The sequence below is a fragment of the Canis lupus genome, chromosome 23, assembly GCF_048164855.1.
Source record: "Canis lupus baileyi chromosome 23, mCanLup2.hap1, whole genome shotgun sequence".
NCBI lineage: Eukaryota > Metazoa > Chordata > Mammalia > Carnivora > Canidae > Canis > Canis lupus.
Window position 1 is genome coordinate 38,942,819 of NC_132860.1, and position 19,805 is coordinate 38,962,623.

The 19,805-nt window shown below is 45.7% G+C and overlaps 1 protein-coding gene across 4 annotated transcripts; it reads left to right on the forward strand.

The window, feature by feature from the left end:
• Positions 1 to 227: 227 nt before the first annotated feature.
• On the forward strand, positions 228 to 18,691 carry PRSS23 (serine protease 23). Of its 4 annotated transcripts, none has more exons than XM_072794958.1 (2): positions 228 to 376; positions 17,123 to 18,691. In XM_072794958.1, exon 2 carries the CDS (start codon positions 17,136 to 17,138, stop codon positions 18,273 to 18,275), a length of 1,140 nt encoding a protein of 379 aa, XP_072651059.1. In that variant the 5' UTR covers positions 228 to 376; positions 17,123 to 17,135; the 3' UTR covers positions 18,276 to 18,691. The 4 variants fall into 4 exon arrangements, with proteins under 4 accessions (XP_072651059.1, XP_072651060.1, XP_072651058.1 ...); XM_072794959.1 differs by lacking the exon at positions 228 to 376 and adding an exon at positions 9,219 to 9,346; XM_072794957.1 differs by lacking the exon at positions 228 to 376 and adding an exon at positions 9,716 to 9,837.
• The last annotated feature ends 1,114 nt before the right edge of the window (positions 18,692 to 19,805 follow it).

Below are 19,805 nucleotides of genomic sequence, written 5' to 3' on the forward strand. Positions count from 1 at the left end.
TGTGAGGTTCAGGAGTGTAGTGACTTCAGAGCCACTTATTAATAGTGTTGGTTCATGTCTTGATTTTTCAGGTATAGGGGCAATAATGTGAACAACCATTTACAGATGCCACAGGATCTAGAGGCTCAGTGTTCTTCTCACTAATTTTAGTCTGCCGGAAACCCGGATAAAAAGTCACTCCTCCTTGAAGGAAGTCCCTACCTGCAGCTGCTGGTGTCAGTACAGGAATCTCCTCCCAGCATGACCTTCATTGCTCTCCAGAGCCCGGCACCCTCCAAACTTGCACTTCCTCCAAGAGCACAAGCTGCTGCAGAGGGTAGCTCTGTGGCCACCAGCTCCGACAACCCCTTGACGACAACCCCTTGACTTCGTGAGGGTAAGTTCCCCACCCCACCCCCCAGGCTCCTATGAAAGGGCTTTCTCTTGCATCAGCTTCCCTGGTTCAGGCAGAGAGCTAGCCCTGCAAGGCACTCTGCAGGCTTTGAAGTGAAAAGAACAAGGGTGATTATTCTTGCGGTTTCCCTCATCTGTGTACCAAGGGCAGCAGGAGCCAGGTGATCCTGTGTTTGAAATAAAACAGGTTACTGATCTGAAAGAACAGGAAGCAAATTGCTCTGTAGACACAAACCCTCCTGCTTTACCCTCTGGCTGGCCATCCTGAATTTGCTTTCAAAACATGAGAGATAGAGGCCATTCCCAGGCATGGCTGTGGGGTGCTGGTCCTGGAGAGCTGGCTTGATTTTTTAGTAACTCCCTTTTCCACCGAGGGGAAGGAAAACCAGAGGCCTGAAGTTGTACCTAAGAAGTGCCAGGCCATCTGCTGAAAACGAAATAAGTTTCAGATTTAGCTCTTTGGCTTTTCGGCCTGTTTTCAAGGTCAGATTGACTGACGATGTCAGTCAAAGCAGCCAAACTAGCTTTCCTCTTGTCTCCATTCAAAAGGGCTCCCCATCACCCATAAAATATTTTCTATGTGGGGTCTTGCTACAATAAGTGGGGTTTTGTTCCAGATGTGAAAGGGCTACCGAGTAACCAACACAAGATCTCTTCCTCAATTAGCTTTTATAGTAGTAGCTATCCATAGAGTTGAGTAAATAATAATAGTAATAATAATAATAATAATGCTAACTAATCTGACTAGAGAACTAGGCACCATACAGCAGGTTACAATTTTGATACATTTCCTAATTTAATCCTCACTATGATCCTCTGAGAAAAGCATTGTCACTACCCTATTTTGCAAATGAGGAAACAGAGGCTTTCCCAGTGTGTTGGCTACTTTCTGCCCACTCCCCAACCTCTCCAACCCCCCACCCCCACCCCGACCCTGGCAATTCCCCTACCTTCTCTGCCTTGCTCTGTATCCACAAGGCTGAGCTTTGCCCATGACACTACCACCCAGCTCTGCTATGAGCTGAGTTTGGCAGGCTCCAGAGATCAGAGGGTAGGAGGAGAAGAGGTTGGGTGTTTATGTCCCACTCCATCCCTCCTCCATGACGGTTTCCTTGCAATGGCGGAGGCCACCATGCAGCTCTGGCCATAGGTTCCCTCTGAGGAGGTCACCTCTTGGGGCTACAGCATTTCCTTCCATCTCCCGCCTTAACAGTGGTGATGACTTCTCTCTGTTGCCAGATGTTGGGTGCCCTCTGTCCTTGTGTCTTCCTCAACCCTGTTCTCACCTCTACACGTAGCTACTTCCTGAAGTCTCTTCCTTTGAATCAATCAAGGGCAAATTGTGTTCCCAACAAGACTGCCAACTGACACATCCAGTAAAAGAAGTGCCGACCAGAGGTTCAAACCCAAAATATTCAGTGGTTGGGAAGAGGAAAGGTAAACTGATCATAAAAGAAATAAAATTAAAAGAGCCGTAAGAAAGTTGTAGGAAGTGGTATGGAAAAATCAAAGACCAACAAAAATACTTCGTAGAGGATGAGCCATTGTGCTAGACTTTTAATATATGAGTGGAATTGAGACAAGCAGATATGAAGAAAAGAGTTGCAAATGCAAACAAAAGCACTGATACAGAAAAGCACAAACCACATTTTGGGAACAAAACTGGTTTAGGGCCATAAATGGAGCAAACTTATGGATAGTGTTTCTCAAACTGTGTCCTACAAAACTCTACTGTTCAATGAATGTTCTACCATATTGAAAAAAAAAAAAAAAGAGTCCACAGTCAAATAAGATTGGATAACTTTGATATAAAGGAACTTATCTAGGTTTCTCCACTCAGGACTTCTCAGAGCATTTGAAAGGCCAATATGCATATTTGACTTTTTTTTTTTCCCATGGATAATCTATTTTAACATCTTCTAGAAGTGTGGGAGGAAATAGTTTGGGAAACATGTATTGTCCAATAAGATTTACAATCTTGTGGGAGTCCCAGGCAGACCAATTCAGAATGCACTGTGGCAGCCAGAAGTCAGAGCATATTCCAAAGTGTTCTGCAGAAAGTCAATGGGAATGTTACAAACTGTGAGCAAATATACTTAAAACGCCATCATGTAGCCATAATATGAGTCATGAAATGTAACAAGCAGCCCAAATGGAAACTGAATGTGTTATCCTGACATGCCCTATAAGGGTAAGAATGGTGGAAGGCATCAAATAGAAATTCGGATTTATATCCTGGAAAACACTAGAGCCCTAATGGTAAAATTTTATACGCAATGTGTTCTGCTGCTAGTGACAAGCATGCCAAAGGGTCTCAGACCTGATATTTTAAGCAGATTAGAATTTCACTTATTAATTTGTTCAATTGTTTGTTAGTAAAAATCAATTGAGTCTTTACTATGAGCTAGGTTCTCCACTAAACTATAGAGGAAAAACCACAAAGACAAGAAAGAAAAACAAGACAGAGTTTCTGATAAAGAGCTCAGGACCACTTGAACATATAAATATGTACAGTTGACCCTTGAATCATGCCAGGGTTATGGGGTGCTGTATCCACAGTACTGTACTGTATTTATTGAAAAAATCTGCATGTAAGTGGATCTACATAGTTCAAACCAGTGTTGTTTAAAGGTCAGCTCTAGTTACAATTTATGATACGTCAATACGATTCACTAAAAGTATAGAGGATGAGCTTATATATCTAGCAATGAAGGATTTGGAAAGCCCAAGAAAAGAGTTGATATTTGAGTTTGAAGACAAGTAAAATTTGCCATAGGAAAAAAGAAGAAAACTCTTGAATGACATTGATTTTTACCATCCAGAACCCCATATTTAGCCATATAAAAGACTGAAAAGAAAAAATCCAGTATAGATAAATATAAACATAAAAACAAAGGAATTCCACCCTCCAAATGCCTTTTAAAGTTACAGAGATTTGGGGGAAATTTTTATTACATAAAGGTAAAGAGAATATCAAAAGATTATTAAGGTCTATTTCAAGGTCAACAGCTCTGCTGCTTCTCGAATTAAAGGGAGAAAAAACCTTTATCTTCCCTTTTGTTCTTGCTCACAAGATCCAGTAAGCAAGTCAGAGTACATCAGAGAAGCCGAGGGCTGGCCTCTGGAGACTTTCTGAATTGAACCAGAGAAAATGAGAAACACATAGTTATTTCAAAATGTTTCTAATTTTTCAGTTTAGAATAGTGCCCACAGTTTACAGGAAATTGCTAGTGCCAAAGCCTGTTTTTCTTCCTGATAATTTTAAATTGCTATATTCTTTTAAGTAGGATTAGAGTAGAGCTTTTCTTTGCTGTGCGGCAATTTTTTTAAGGGCACCATGTGTACTGATGCAACAATTTACAGCTACTTTCCATATTAACCTTTTACATATTGTACCTTCACATATTTATATTCAGACTGTGCTTATATTTCTAAACACTTCTAAACATTACTCTAAAAATGAGTAATCTAAACTTAACAAAAGAGGAATTTTTAAAAAGTTTAAGTGTGATGTAAATACAGTTGTTTTATTAAATGCTATAAAGATTGGGGTTTTTTGGTTGTTCTTTTTGCTAGCTTGTCAAAAGACTAAGGTTAATTATAGGAGTTTGTTGTGGTTCTATTTTTTACCATGTAAGATTTTAAATCCACCAATATAAGAAAAAATCTGGTTTTGCCCTCAAAAACCCTGACAAACATGCAGACCTGGTAATATCAGTGGCTCAATAGATGTTTGCAGAATAAATAACTGATGGTACCACAGGGGAGCATGGAAGAGGAGACAAAAAAATTACAACCTTGGCTCCCATTTGAATCTATAATTTTTCCTAAATTCAATTCTAAGAAACTCTTTGTTGCTACAGACCAGAGTTATAAAAGAAAGACTTGAGAGTGGTTGAACAGGAATCCTGATAATTTCTTCTTAGAAAGCCTGAATTAAACTTTTTAGCATCAATGCTACACCAGTTTGACTGATTGATTGATTCATTCATTCATTCAACATATTTTAAAACACTTATTAAGCATGCACAACAGTGGTAGTAGTAATTATAATACCGTTAATACCAGGTAAGTTCAATTTATTTTGTGCCGAGCCCATGCCATGAGCTTTGTACTGATTGAATCCTTACAATAGCCCTAAAGTAGCCCACACAGATGAAAAAAAATGAGTCATTAAAAGTCACCTATTTGTCCATGGCCACCCAGAGACTAAATGAATTTGAAATTGGATCCAAGTAAGTCTGATTCCAGGGTTCCATATGTTTTGCTATGCCAGGATCCCATGATAGGGGTGCCCGACAGATAGCAAAACACATAGATTATCCTCCTGCAAGGATTCCAGGGTCATAGACTCAAAGGCTGTAAGAGCAGGTGATCTAGGCTCTCTTCTTACAAATGAGAAATAAGGCTGGCAAGTGAAGTGATTTACCCAAGGTCACATAGACGGGTTTAGAATGCCATCCCTACACCCCACCATCTCTCCTCTGTTGTCTCTCATTTCATCTCTCACTACACGGAGCTGGCAAGACCTCCTTAACTGAGTAAACTTCTAGGTCCATATTATCTACCACAGAAGAAGCCACATTATGGCCAGAGAAACCATATGGGAATTATTTTTAAGTATATAAATATATCCTCTTAGAAATAATCCTCATTGATAACTTTCGAACAGACTTAAATTGTTGAGACTGCATATGGATCTTAGATTCATGAAAAACTGCATTTAGCAGTTTTGATTTAGAGTTGGTGTTGGGTCTCTCACCTACCTGCTACTCTAAGCTTCCAACCATCTTTCAGCCCCATCTTGCCTGATACTCTAAAGCCATTTAACAGGACATTACTTAGTGATGGCAGATTTGGAACAAAAGGAAGATAGAATCCACTGAAACAATGTTTAGAGCTGGAGCGACATCAGCAGCTGATTCAACCTCCTTATTGTAAGCTCGAGAAAAGGCAAGTCAGGGAAGCAACACAACATAATGAGAAAAAGAGTCCACCAGTTAGTTCACTGGAGACCAGATTCTTACTAGCAGATACCCTGTATTGCAAAGCTTCAGTTCCACCTACGGATAAAGTATGTCTGTGATTGGGGGCTAATGAAAGGCCTGAATATGATTTGAGGAAGCTCAGGCATTGTTGGAAAATAACTTACCTACTGCCACAAAGAAGCTTGATTCTCTTGCAGAAGAACTTGACTTTTTTGAGATCAATTTACTACCACAGAAGTCAATATGGCCATGGTTTATAATTGGGATGTAAAAGAAAGAATAAGGAAAAAAAAAAAAAAAAGACACTTCTACCAAGAACAAAGCATAATGCTGGCAATTAGAAATGTGGTTCTGTTTTCCAAACATGTTATTTTGAATATCCCAAAGTTTATCCCTAAAGGTTTACGTGACTTTGATTTTTTAACAGCAAGAATTATAATTAGAACTCCTTTAAAAAGACTTTAAAAAGATGAATGAAAAAGATGATGAAAGAGTGGGACAGACTGGGCAGAAGTCACAGCCACGTTACTCAGTAGTGTAACACTGGGTATCTTACTCAACCACTCTGGACCTCAGTCTTCTCACCTGCAAAATGGGGATAATCCTCATCTCTATTTTTTTGTTTGTGTACAATAAAGTGTATTTCACACTACCTGGCACATAGTATGCATTCAACAAACACTAGTTATAATTACTACAATCCAGTGCCAGTTCTGCTCCCTTTGTTCACACCCTGATTTGCTCATATATACAGTAGAGGAACTCAACGAGATTAAGTTTGTTAAAGCCTTGATCAGATCTTCATCTGTTAAGCTCCACCTCCATCACTTCTTTTTTTCTTTTTTTTAAGATTTTATTTATTTATTCATGATAGTCACATACAGAGAGAGAGAGAGAGAGAGAGAGAGGCAAAGACATAGGCAGAGGGAGAAGCAGGCTCCATATAGGGAGCTTGATGTGGGATTCGATCCCGGGTCTCCAAGATCGCGCCCTGGGCCAAAGGCAGGCGCCAAACCACTGCGCCACCCAGGGATCCCCACCTCCATCACTTCTTGAAAGCCAGAGTGGGAATGAATGATTCCCTCTTCGATGTTTTCTAGCTGGAGCCTGATTCAGTCTATATCTCACTTGCTCCTGTATTTGATTTCTTTTTTTATTTATATCCATAGCACACATTCCTTGAGGTGAGGGAGATCTGCTCTCCCTCTCATAGTTACCTTATACAGAGTGTGCACTTAGGAAATGTGGAGGCCTTGCCCTGAATGTATTTTCTAACAATTGAATTGCTATGCATATGAGAAGTATCTGAGAATTATGATCATAGATTTGAACTGAGTTAAGAAGCAATGAGAGTTTTGGTTTTTCTGGTTTTGTTTTTGTTTTGGGGGCTGGAGGGTAGGGCAAATACATAAAGAAAATATCTAAGCACAGCAGGAGGACATTTGCTACTTGCACAGGACATTCCTCTTGGAGGTCAAAGTCCTCTAAAGATCTGTTGCTTGTGTTCTTGTGGCAATGGCCAGGATAACCTAAGAGCTGTGAGGTAACCTCTCATCAGGAGTGGGTGGTGCTCGTTCAAGCCCTGAGTTCCCAGGGATCATTGGTAGTTACAGCTTCTTTGGGGAGGGAGCATTAGACCTGAGACTAGTTGTGGGAGTGGTGATAGGGAAGAGATGTGCTCCTGGGTCCTTTTGTGCCTCACTTTCTCTCTCTGAATGATGGGAATCATTTTATTTTCTACCATCCTATCTCCCCTAATTGTTACAATGTAATTTTTTAAACTGTCAATGTTTGTTAATGGAGCAATGAATGTTAATGTGGGTTGGGGTCCTGCTGAAAGAGTCAGTCCAAAGCAGAGCTAAGGCATGTTCTTTTCATATAACAGATGTAACAGGAGCTAACATTTGTTAAAGGCTTACTATATGTCAGGCAGTGTGCTAAGCATTTTATGTGTATTAATTCATTCTAAATCTCAAAACAACCCTATAAGGTAGTCTCCATTTTATAGAGAAGGAAACTGAGGCACAGAAAGGTTAAGCCAAAAGCTACACAGCTAATAAGTGACCGAGCCCAGAATAGTACTTACATGGTTGAATGCCTCTGGTGCACTCTTAATTATGTTGCTATAGTGTCTTCCTGTGGCCATCTCTAATTTGGTGCCTATCACCTTGGTTTGCATGTAATAGGTGCTCAATAAATATTTGTTGCATTGGAGTAAAACTAATGAAACTCAAGAGTGGTTGAGAAGCCTCTCCCATTTTCCTCTCCTTCCAATTACAACTCCAGCTCCTCTATTAAGTAAGGAATTTGGCTTTTAAAGCTGTCTGATTGGGAGCTAGGGACCCTAGAAATCCATAATTAACTTTTTTCATAGTTTTCATGTAAAATGAATACAAACACATTCTGGATCATTGGAATAACCATCTAATACCAAGAACTGCCTTGTGATTTCAGTGTCTATGTGGGCTGTGCCTTGGTGTCAAGAGTTACAAGTTTATCGGTTATGCTATTAAGAAAGGAATAGCACAGGGGCACCTGGTGGGCTCAGTTGGTTAAGCATCTGCCTGCGGCCCAAGTCATGATTCCAGGGTTCTGAGATGCAGCCCTGCATTGGGCTCCCCGCTCAGTGGGGAGCCTGCTTCTCCCTCGCTCTCTGCCCCTCCCCCATCATGTTCTGTTCTTACTTGCCCTGCTCTCTCTCTCTCAAATAAATAAAAAAAAATCTTAAAAGAAAAAAAAGGAATACCACAGCATTAACCTCTAAATATATTAGAGTCAAGTGAAAGCCAGATATTATAATGACAAAGGGTGTGAGCAAAGGTCAGGTTGCTGGAACAGAGGAAAGATATGAGAAAACTGTGTCGGTACCGTGCACTGGACACACCATGAGAGGGGTAAAGCCACACGGAACCCAAATGTAGCCCTATCTGGGCAGTCAGTACTACGTGATGCTGGTATAGTCGAGTAGTAAACATCACTAATTTAATGTCACTGTTTTGGGAGGGGATTTTTATATATAATCTATAAATTTGCTTTGGCTTTATTCCAGAATCGTTCATAAGCTGTAACATAAATTTCTATCTGATTTAATGTTTATATACAGTAAGTAACTTATGAAAGAAACTAAGCTAATACTGGGGAGGTTTGAGGACTTGGCCTTAAGATAGTGGAGAGTGTCCATTCCTCTCCCGTTTGAGAACCACCACACCGTAGCCCATGTGGGGGCTTTCCTATGTAAAGCTGCTTACGAACACCGAACACCGACACATTAGTTGTATCATTAGCCCCTTGGTGTGAAAGAGTATAGCAGACCCTCCCGCCCTCCCTCCCTTTCTGAGAGCGGGCTTGGCGGAGGGAGAGGGCAGCTAAGGGGCCAGGCCGAAAATGTGGCCTCGGTGCACCGGGGGCAGGTCATCAATCCTCCGAACTGCGGTTCCTGATCTGTAACGCGGGGGTCACCTGCAACTTCTCCACCGCGACGGGTCACGCGTAAAGCTGGCTCACGGGGGACCGAGTAAGCGTCCTTCCTCCAAATACCGAGGCGCTGGGGAGAGGGGAGCAAAGCTCTGGCCCTGGATCCTTCAATGGCGCGGTCGCGGCGGGCAGCGCGGGCTGGCGGAGGCGGCTCCACCGGCTGGTGCGCCCCGGAAGGCTGGGGCGGTGCGCTCGGGGCCCCGCCGCCCCCCGCCGTCCCCGCCGCCCTCCCGCGCTCGGGGCCCCGCCGCCCTCCCGCGCTCGGGGCCCCGCCGCCCCCCGCCGTCCCCGCCGCCCTCCCGCGCTCCCGGGCCCCGCCGCCCTCCCGCGCTCCCGGGCCCCGCCGCCCCCGCCGCCCCCGCGCGCCCAGCGCAGCTCTGCGTCCCTCGGAGGCACCTGAGGCCGGGGGGGGGCCTCGCTCATGCCCTGAAAGCCCAGAAGCACAGTCTTCGCGACTCTTCCAATGTGCCGAGGGGCTGCCCACGCCCCAGGTACAGCCCGCGTCGTCCCCGGCTGCAGGCGGGGGTGGGGGGGGGCGACCCCCGGGAGCGCGCGGCCCCGGCGAGCAGGCGGCGGAGCGCGGGCGGCGGAGGCCCGAAGCTGGCTCGGGAGGCTGCGGCCGAGCCCCGGGGGTGCGCGCGGCGCCGGGCGGGCCCTCGGCGGGACCCGGGCGGGCGGGAGGGAGCCGGCGCGGCGACCGCAAGGCGGCGGCACCCGGGGGGGGGGGGGGGGGCGGGCGCGCGGGCCGGTGCGGGGGCGGGGGCGGGCGCGGGGGCGGGGGCGGGCGCGCGGCTTCCCCGAGGCCGGAGGCGGGGCGGGCGGGCCTCGGGAGGCGCGGGGGGCGGACCCGCCCGCTGCCGGCGCCGCTCGCTCGCACTCGGTCGCGCCGCGGGGCAGGCATGGGAGCCGCGCGCGCCCTCCCGGCGCCCACACCTGTCTGAGCGGCGCAGCGAGCCGCGGCCCCGGCGGGCTGCTCGGCGCGGTGAGTGCGGGCGCGGCGGGGGAGCGCGGGGCGCGGGGCGCGCGGCAGCGGCGGGACAAAGGGCGGGCGGGCGCGCGCGGCGGGGGGCGCGGCGGGGCGGGGGGCTGCGGGCTGCGGGGCGGGGGGCTGCGGGGCTGCGGGGCCGGGGGCTGCGGGGCTGCGGGGCCGGGGGCTGCGGGGCGCTTGCGTTCCCGCGGCGTCACGGGCGGCGGGTGCTGCAGACGGGCTGGAGGTGCCGGCGCGGACGCCGCGCGGGCGGAGGGGAGCGGGCTCGGGGCGCGCACAGCCCCCGCCGCCGCCCCCCTGCTCCGGGGTCCCGCTCCGGGGTGCTCCGGGGTGCTCCAGCGCGATCCCAGCGTGAAGCTTTACTAAAACTCCGGCCACGTGATTGCGGACGCGTCGCAGCCGGGGAAGCGCAGCCCAGGCCGGTTGGGAGCGGGCGCGCCCACGGACGGGCCGTGCTGCCCTGCGGGCGTCGGCGGACTCACCGGTGTTGGAAGCAGATGTTCCTTCCTCGGCCCGCGGACGCGCGTCACGAGTTAACTTGTAAATAAAAGTTCGAAAGGTCTAAGAATTGTCTTAGAAGAGGAGGGAGAATTATTTCAGCAAAGGAAAACCACCGCTCCCCTCCAGAATACAAGTTAGGGTTGCTTTCCGACGCCTCAGGAAAAAAAGCAGAAAAGCGGCTGCAGGGATCCTGTGTGTGCTTCTGCCCTGGGGCGAGCCCACGGGACTTGAGCAAGCAGCACCCCTGCTGGTGGGGAGCTCCAGGTGGCTCGGGAGCGGCGGCGGGGGGCTCGCTTCTCTCCGCTCCCGAAACTGGACTTGAGGGCTCCCCGCGTGCACCTCAGGGGCAGAGAGGCCAACGCCAGAGTTACCTTCTGGTGGCCACGCAGGAAAGACTTGACGTGATAGTTTGAGGTCCGCTGTGGCCACAGCCTAATGCCGATTAATATGAGGATATTTACTGCACTTGCCTCGGGCTCCTCTCCATGCACAGGAACAGTTAAAATAGGCCTTAGGACGTGTCTCTGTCTCGAGAAGCCTTGACAGGAGCGAATTGGAGGTGGAGTGGGGAGAAGCAATTTAGGAGAAATGCTATAAAAGCCACTGTGTTTACTTGTGAAAGTTTGATCACGTGCACACCTTCTGCGTTTGAAGAAATGGTTTCACCTGTGTTTTTCCCACCTAAACAGTCAGGAGATGACCTGTCATACTCTCCTGTAGTGAACTGGAAAGGAAGCGTTCTTCCCAGGTAACTAATATGGATCTCATTTTTGTGACACTGGCAGCTTATTCAGGTAGATGGTGAATACGGGTGTGTTTTTCTGTCTAGGATAAGTGCCACGGTGCCCATTAGTGGGTCTGAGAATGTGACTGGCCGCAGCCTGCAGGGTTTAATAGTCTCAGGTTCTCCCACATATTTCTTCTCATGGATCCCCGAGGATTCAGTCCACCGGGCGTGATTCGTGCGTAACCCACTGGCTCCGGGGATCTCCTTCCTCCTGGGCTCACCACTGACAGTTCTATACACTGTTCTTGTTCTGCCACCAGGTCTGCCCCAAGCTCACTAGGGTAGTGCGTTTTGCCTAAAAGCTGATAGAGGAGAAGTTAAACTTCTTTTGACCACAAGACTGTGTGCAGGGTGGCTGGGCTTGTAAACGCGCTGCATTTCTTTCCTGTAGGGGCTGTAATTCTTAAACCATTATGTGATTAGGTCTGTTTTCCTTTAACAGTTCTTTGACTCAGGAAAATGAGGACAAGCCTGGCTGCAGAGGGCTCACAGAGCTTTGTTCGCTTTTAGGTATTTGCTTTAGGAATTAGCGTGGTTTCTCTGGTCAGTATTCCTGGCCACAGAGTCCATGGAAAACCCTTTGTTATCCTTCCAGATGGTGTCCAAAACTTTTATCTCTACAGACTTTCCCACTGTTTGTTTCGACATGACTGTTTATAGTGGTCACAGGAATTCATCTGTTGGACAATAGAGAATGTATGTCCTAAGGATTAGATTTTTTTTTTTTTTTCTCCCAGCACTTGTTTGCTATAGGAGTTAAGTCGTTCTCCCAAACACTTGCCCTCTTGAGGAGACCTGTGTCATTGCCGCTTTGAAGAGGAAGGTGCGGAGCAGTTTCTTTCAGTGACCAGTCTCCAAGCGGATGGTGCTGGTTTGTTTGTTTCTGATAATGTCCCTTCATCATTAGATTATCAGTGGATTTGTGAAGTAGCAGCATCCTCATAAAATATAAATATTTTTAGACGAATGGACAGCAGGACAGTGGCTCCTATTGAGTGATGGGGCACGGAATGTGTAACTCTTGTGAGTCAGATACATGGATTTGGGAAAGAAATAGTTTTTGCATTAATAAAACCTTAATTTTTCATTCTGCTTTATCAGTCAGGTGAAGTGATACATGAGAATAGTTGAGAACTTTGAGAAAGGATTATGTACGTGAGGAATCTTTATCCAGTAAAGGCTTAGTCTTAGAAATGAAATGTTGGAGGCCTGAATTTTCTCCATCTGGATTTAGATAGAGCAAGGATAAGATTTGGAAGATAAGATTTGGAAGTCTTCATTCTCGGTTTTGCATTTTTTTTTTTGAAGGAGTACCTATTTCAGACAGTTCTATAAGAGTACGGTGATTCATTTGTGAAGGCAAGAAAGAATTTCAAGTTAATGGAATTTATTAGTTACCTTTTCCGATAGTGAGATTATAAATGTTATTATATCTGTTTCCATCCTAGAGTGTTTGTTTAAATAGACTTAAATGGGGCGCCTGGGTGGCTCCCCCTGCTCGTTCAGTCTCTTTCTCTGTCAAATAAATAAAATATTCTAAATAATAAATTAAATAAGCTTAAATGGGCATAGTACAGGCTTGCTTAGAGTTTATAAAAATGAAAACAATAATTGTCTCCTGGGACGTTATTACCAGGTGAGTTGAGAAATGCATGCAAAGCCACCAACCTAATTTTAAAGCATCACAGTTATCATTGGTGTGTATTAATAGGAAAGGGGTCAGGGTAGGGTGTGAATGCCCCAGGAAAGGGCCTTGGCGGGTGAGATTTCCCCCCTGGCACTTTTCTGAGAGCCGGCACACCCAACCATCCTTCTTCTCCATTCTTGAAAGCTGCCCTCTGCTGGAGGCCTTTGTTGGCTTGATGAGGGAAATCTTGTCTCCTAGATCGGCAAGAGATTAGCAAGATACATTTTCCTTTTCCCCTCTGGTCCTGGCCTTCTCAATTCTGTGAGTGCGGGCTCCCAGACACTAAAGGATGGTGCAGACTCCGTTTGTATACAGCCTACCGCTTGCACTGGACTTTTGTGACCCTGGAAAATGATAATATTAGGGAATCCTGGGCCTGAAAAGACCAGCACTAAAAAGCTAAAGAGATCATCCAGTTCAGGTTGCCATTCAGAATAATTTCTGAACTACCCTGAACACATATTTGGTAAAAGGGTGAGCAGTTTCTGAAGTGCGTAACCTTAACACAGATGGCAGCTTAAACCCATTTGGGAGCCTGAGAACAGATGACTTGATCTCCCAATTTACAATCAGGAAAAAACCATTGTAATCGCACACCTAAAACTATCACTATACTTCAGGAAAACTTTAAAAATAACAATAAAAAAGCTTTATCAGTTTGGAATAACTTGACCTGCATTGGTCTCTACTAATTTCTAAATCTGAATGAAAGTATTTTTAAAGGCAATTTTATAGCTTTCTGAGTTACAAAGAAAATCTATTCAAGATAGAGAACCCCAGGACAAGATCTTATCACAAGTTAATGTGTTCGGTTTAAGCAATAATATAGGGAACTTGTAGGCAATGTTTCAGACTAATAGAAGTTTGTGTTTTTGAGGTATCCAAAAAAGTTTATTTCTAAAGACTTAGATCTTTACCCTATTGGTTTAGCAGTCCTTACAGATGGCTGACTTCTCTTCTCCTTCACTGCCTAAATGATCAGAATTTAAGTTGTAAGGACTCTGAATTAGTAATACTATTGAACGAATGTTGACTATTAATTAGATGATATTTTATCCAGAATATTGATATTCCATGGAGAATAGTAATATCCTAATGATCTGCGGTAGGCTCTTTAGCATTATCTACCAGTATCCTGTGATTTGTAAATGATCCCAAAGGCTCTTGGCACAGTGGTTTGTCATTTCTCTGAGGAACAAATTCAATCCTGCATTTTGGGAGGCTAGAGTGAGGCCGTGGCCATTGAGGGAGCCTAGCTAAGTGCCCAGCCTCGTGCCCACGAAAAGACTGGTCTCCATTTCTTCAGACCCACGAACTCTCAAGAACTGGTTCCAAAACATTTTTTGAAAGATTGATATTTAAAACAAACAAACAAACAAAACAAAAACCAAGCCCTCACTGTGAGATAAGACATGCTTCAAGGACTTCGAATATATTTTAAAAATAGGTTTGCTGTAGAGGCAGAGCACTTGGAAAAGTGAAATGTAGAGTTAATTTTGCCTAAGAGGAGGTTAGTTCATTAAGACAGAGTTCCTAGTTAAATATTTTAGACTCCTTCCTGCCCTTCTCTTCCATGACGTCCTTGCCAATGAACTATTTCAATGTTTGGATAAAGACAAATGCCACTGGAGGAATTCTGCTGCAGTAGATAATCTGGGCTCTGCAGTCCCAGGATCCAACTCACATATAAATTTCCAATTTGAGAATTGAAGATGCGTGCCCTAGATGATGACCCTGCGAGCATTCTCTAACTGCTGGTTTCTTCCTGCACATTGCAAAGATTACCTACAGCTTATGATAACCCAGAGCATAATAACGTCTCACCTCCTCCTCTCTCTCTCCCCCAAGAATCACATTTTGGGAACAGGAACACTTGGCAGCTCTGACCTCTGGATCCTGTGTTTTGTTTCTTAGATAAGCTGAAGTCAAACTTGGCCGGACAGTATTAGCAGTATTAGTCGGTATTAGCAGGCATCAACATTCACCATGGTAATCTAAGGGAGGAGACGGCCGGAGACATACACATCACACTTGGCAGGAATTCTGCCGTGGGGGCATTTAGTTACCCAGACAGTGACTTACATAGAGAAGACATGCGGTCCAGGACCTAGATATGTTTAAGAACTGAGTCCTGAGCCAGGAGATAGGAATAATCAGATACAGAGCCATCTCCTAAAGTTTCCTAACGGGTTGTCCTCACCACACCTAGGCCACCCCTGAAGTCCCCACTGGGGAGGAGGGCTTTATGAGCATCAGGATCCTTTCCTTCATCTACTTAGAGCCTTTAGTTGTTATGGTATCCACCGCCCCCCCCCGCCCCCCACCCCCCACCCCGGCACATGCAAATCTGGGTATGCACACAGACCCCATGGTTTCAAGGATTTAGAGAAACCACGAGATATCTCTCCTCCCCACAGAAGGGCCCAGGGACTCTTCCTATTGGGAAAATAGGAAAGAAGCAATCTCAAAGAATCAGGGAGTCCCAAGGAATTACCTTTTCCAGGAGCTCATGCCTGTTTCATCCCATCTCTGTTTTCTCTGATAGAAGTGGAATCAGAGAGAGTCAAGCAAAAAGAGGCCAGGGGCGGGGCGGCGGGGGGGGGGGCGGGGGGGGGGAGGAGGGGGATGCACACTTCTTAGTAATAGTGGGTGTGGATATTGGGAATACGGATTGGCATGCTCAGCTGGCCTAGATCAGATCAAGGGGATTTTCCAGTTTATGTAAAAGAAAGCAGAAAATGCCCAAAAGTTGCCAACAGGTCTATACTCTCAAGAGGAAGAGAAGGGGGACAAGGGGATGGATGGTTTCTTCCTGACTCCTGCTAGGTTCCAAAGTCTTGGAGACCTGACCCCTCCCTGTCCTCCTTTTGGGAAGCACTCCATCCTGAACAAATTACCCTACCCTCTATATCAGCTCCTCCGGAACAGAAGATACACAACCAGTCAGAGCTAACTTGCCCTTGAGTGTTTATGAAAGTACTCCCAATCTGTTTTTCATTGTTGTTTTCCTTGTGGCATGATTGATCCAGCTCTTTTAACATACATTTCAGGATAAAATCCAAATTTCTTCATTTAGTGTATGGAGCCTTGCATAATATGGCTTTTGCCCACTGCCTCCACCACCTCTTGTCTTCCACCCTTCCTGGGCTTAGTTTAATTTCCGAAATGACTTGCACTGTTGCATGTCTTTGTGTCCTTGCATATGACTACCCCTTTCACTCTGTCTTATATTATCTAACTTCTCCTCACCTTTAACACCCACCTCTAGCATCATCTCTCCTGGATCTCCTGTTTTTGTGACTCCCCACACCTGGATTTCATGCCTTTTTCCTGAGCCGCCACATCATCCACATACATCTCTGTCACTAGCACTCAGCATGCCTCATTGAAAAAATGTGGTTTTTGTAGCCACACTAATCCTTCATTCACTCTTCGATGAATACAAGTACTCATTCGGTAAATCCATTCAATAAATCTTTGTTGAGCGCTAGCATAGGCCCAAATTCAAGGCATTCAGATGAGCCAGGAACACAGATACAGAGACCTGAAAGGTAATTAGTAATAAAGTTCACAATGTGCTACCCAATGCTACGTTAGAGCTTCAGGTCTTTGACAGAGATCCCAATAGTCTATAACAAAATCCAAAGGAAGAAGTATCTTGTTTGTTAGAGGCCTGGCGACTCTGAAACTAAACTTATAATAGTTAGGGTTGTTTTAAATTCAAACAAAAGTCTAATGCCCTCCTTGGAATCACTCAGCATTTAGAAGTGACAGGAATCCCAGTAAGTGTGACACTGGAGCTATCTATCTCTCCTTGATGCCTTGGTCACTCAGTTTACTGTGTCATTTACATTTACATGAGCAAGTCGCTCGGAAGATTTTCCAAGTACACACTATACTGAGAACGGGCAGAAAGAAGGAAAGAAGGGCAGGTGGACCAGGGAGGTAGGAGGGGACAAAGGCTCCAAGCACAGAGAAGGATCAGAATTGCACAGAAACCCAGGCTGGTGGAGCAGCTCCTCTGGGGCTTAATGACCGCTGGCACTCTGCCTTGTGCTGGGCCATCATTGGGGCATCTTCCACGTAGAAGGGAATGAGCACCCCATTTCACCTTGAGCACGGCAGAGTTCCCAGGTCGAGCCTTGTGTTGTGAGACCATTATCTCGGGATTCCTCTCCACACCCTGATTCCTGAGGAGGGTTCACAGACTTAGAAACAATGACAGGCACGCTGCCGGGCCGCTTCCTCCATCAGCCAGTGCTCAGCCCCTTGCCCTGCTGACCTGCTTATCTTTGTTCCTACAGAGTGGTGCTCAGCATGGCCGGGATTCCAGGGCTCCTCTTCCTCCTCCTCCTCCTCCTCCTCTGTGCTGTCGGGCAGGTGAGCCCCTCTGGCGCCCACTGGAAACCCACTTGGCCTGCTTATCGCCTCCCGGTGGTCTTGCCCCAGTCCACCCTCCACTTAGGTAAGCCAGACTTTGGGGCCGAAGCCAAATTGGAAGTGTCCTCCTCATGCGGACCCCAGTGTCATAAGGGCACCCCGCTGCCCACCTATGAAGAGGCCAAGCAGTACCTATCCTACGAGACACTCTATGCCAACGGCAGCCGCACCGAGACACAGGTGGGCATTTATGTCCTCAGTGGTGGCAGTGGGGGGCAAGAGTCTTCGGGAAAGGCTCGGAGGAAGCGGCAGATCTATGGCTACGACAGCAGATTCAGCATTTTTGGGAAGGACTTCTTGCTCAACTACCCCTTCTCAACCTCAGTGAAGTTATCCACAGGCTGCACGGGCACCCTGGTGGCAGAGAGGCATGTCCTTACCGCTGCCCATTGCATCCACGATGGGAAGACCTACGTGAAAGGAACCCAGAAACTGCGAGTGGGCTTCCTGAAGCCCAAGTTTAAAGATGGTGGTCGAGGGGCCAACAGCTCCAGCTCTGCCATTCCGGAGAAGATGAAGTTTCAGTGGATCCGGGTGAAACGCACCCACGTGCCCAAGGGTTGGATCAAAGGCAACGCCAATGACATTGGTATGGATTATGACTATGCCCTCCTAGAACTCAAAAAGCCCCACAAGAGAAAGTTCATGAAGATCGGCGTGAGCCCTCCCGCCAAGCAGCTGCCGGGGGGCCGAATCCACTTTTCTGGTTATGACAATGACCGACCAGGCAACTTGGTATACCGCTTCTGTGATGTCAAGGATGAGACCTATGACCTGCTCTACCAGCAGTGTGATGCCCAGCCCGGGGCCAGCGGCTCTGGAGTCTACGTGAGGATGTGGAAGAGGCAGCAGCAGAAGTGGGAGCGAAAAATCATTGGCATCTTTTCAGGGCACCAGTGGGTAGACATGAATGGCTCTCCACAGGATTTCAACGTGGCTGTTAGAATCACCCCTCTCAAATATGCCCAGATTTGCTATTGGATTAAAGGGAACTACCTGGATTGTAGGGAGGGGTGACACGGTGTTCCTTCCTGGCAGCACTTAATGGTCTTCATGTACGTATTTTAGGAGAGGCCAAATGTTGTCATTGGGATGTGTGTGTGTTGTGTGTATGTGTGTGTGTGTGTGTGGTGTGTGGTGTGTGGACTGTGTCATATTATCTTTTACCTGATTTTTTAAAGTTGCAAGATGATTGGCTTTATTATTTGAAAACTGGTTTGTGTATCATCTATCATTTCAGGAGTTTAAAGGCATACTTTTGCATAGAAATTTAAAAAAAAACCATACTGATGTTTGGGATAATAGAGAATATTTAGCAAGAAAGTTAATCCTTCAATTTTTGAGAACTTTGATTTTTATTTCATCTGAACTTTTGTGTCCAAGGTTTATATTAAATATGTGGCATACAGGAGATATAAATTCTTAAATTCTTATGTGTGTATATATGTGTGTTTTCTCTTGAGATTCATTTTAGGTTTTTTTTTGTTTGTTTGTTTGTTTTTTTAATGCCTAATCACTAACATTTCCATGTTCCCCACCGCATACAACTTTTAGGAACCTTCACAATACTTCAACAGGCAGGTATGATATTTTGGATTTGGAGGCATTTGCACAGTAGTCCTCGATAAATGAAATAATTTGTTGACTATATTGGTACACGGATTAAACTATATCTTACACTAAGTCAGTATCCGAAGCTGCTTTCAGTTTTGAAATGGTTTCTTTCCCAAAGGTGGTTGCTCTATTTTTGAGGAAGGCGCGGCATATGGCCCTGTCAGCTTTGTGACTCATCGGAGTAGGCAAGAGTATTTATGCCAATCCTTCCATTTAACAGGATTTTACTCACGTTTCTTGAACTAGCTATTTTCCAGGAGACAATAATCCGGGCCTAATGAGAGCAAGCTATATCACTTCCCAGCTAACAATTGTGGTCACACACTAAAAACAATCATTTCATTTTACCCCTGGAGTAGAGCACATCTCATGTTTTATCATCTGGATGGAGTGATTTAAAATGAATTAAATTCCGGAGAACAATGGACGCATTGCTTGGCAGATGTCACAACAGAATAACCACTTGTTTGGAGCCTGGCACAATCACACAACCTAATCCAAATTATTCTACGGAGTTTGCAGTGCACTTTCAGGGAGCCGCATACTGGTGTAATTTGGAAACTTTTCTCTTTCACTTTACTTATATTTTATAGTAAAAATATTTGGATGGTGCTTTAAGAAAAACCAAGAGGACTTTTTTTCCACTAGCTTTAAAAGGGCCTCTTTTACTGTGATACTTTAGGCTACAGGCACGTATAATCAACTACAGTAATAAAAATGGAAATTGAGAGAATGCAGAGTGGATCAGAATCTTTACTCCAGCAAATGTCTTTAGGAATGTTTTATCAATATGATAATCAGAGTTTATAAAGAAAAGACTTTGACTTATTTTATGTTTTCATCTTATGCTTCTTGGCCTGAGCGTGTCTTCCTAAATATATCAATTGGGGAGTGGGGGGTGGAGAACAAATGGATTACAGGGCAGATGTTTGC

Coding starts and splice junctions, on each gene's coding strand:
- PRSS23 (XM_072794956.1), top strand. CDS start 11,001: ATGGTTTCACCTGTGTTTTTCCCACCTAAACAGTCAGGAGATGACCTG. Junction 11,093..17,122: donor AAAGGAAGCGTTCTTCCCAG/GTAACTAATATG, acceptor TTGTTCCTACAG/AGTGGTGCTCAGCATGGCCG.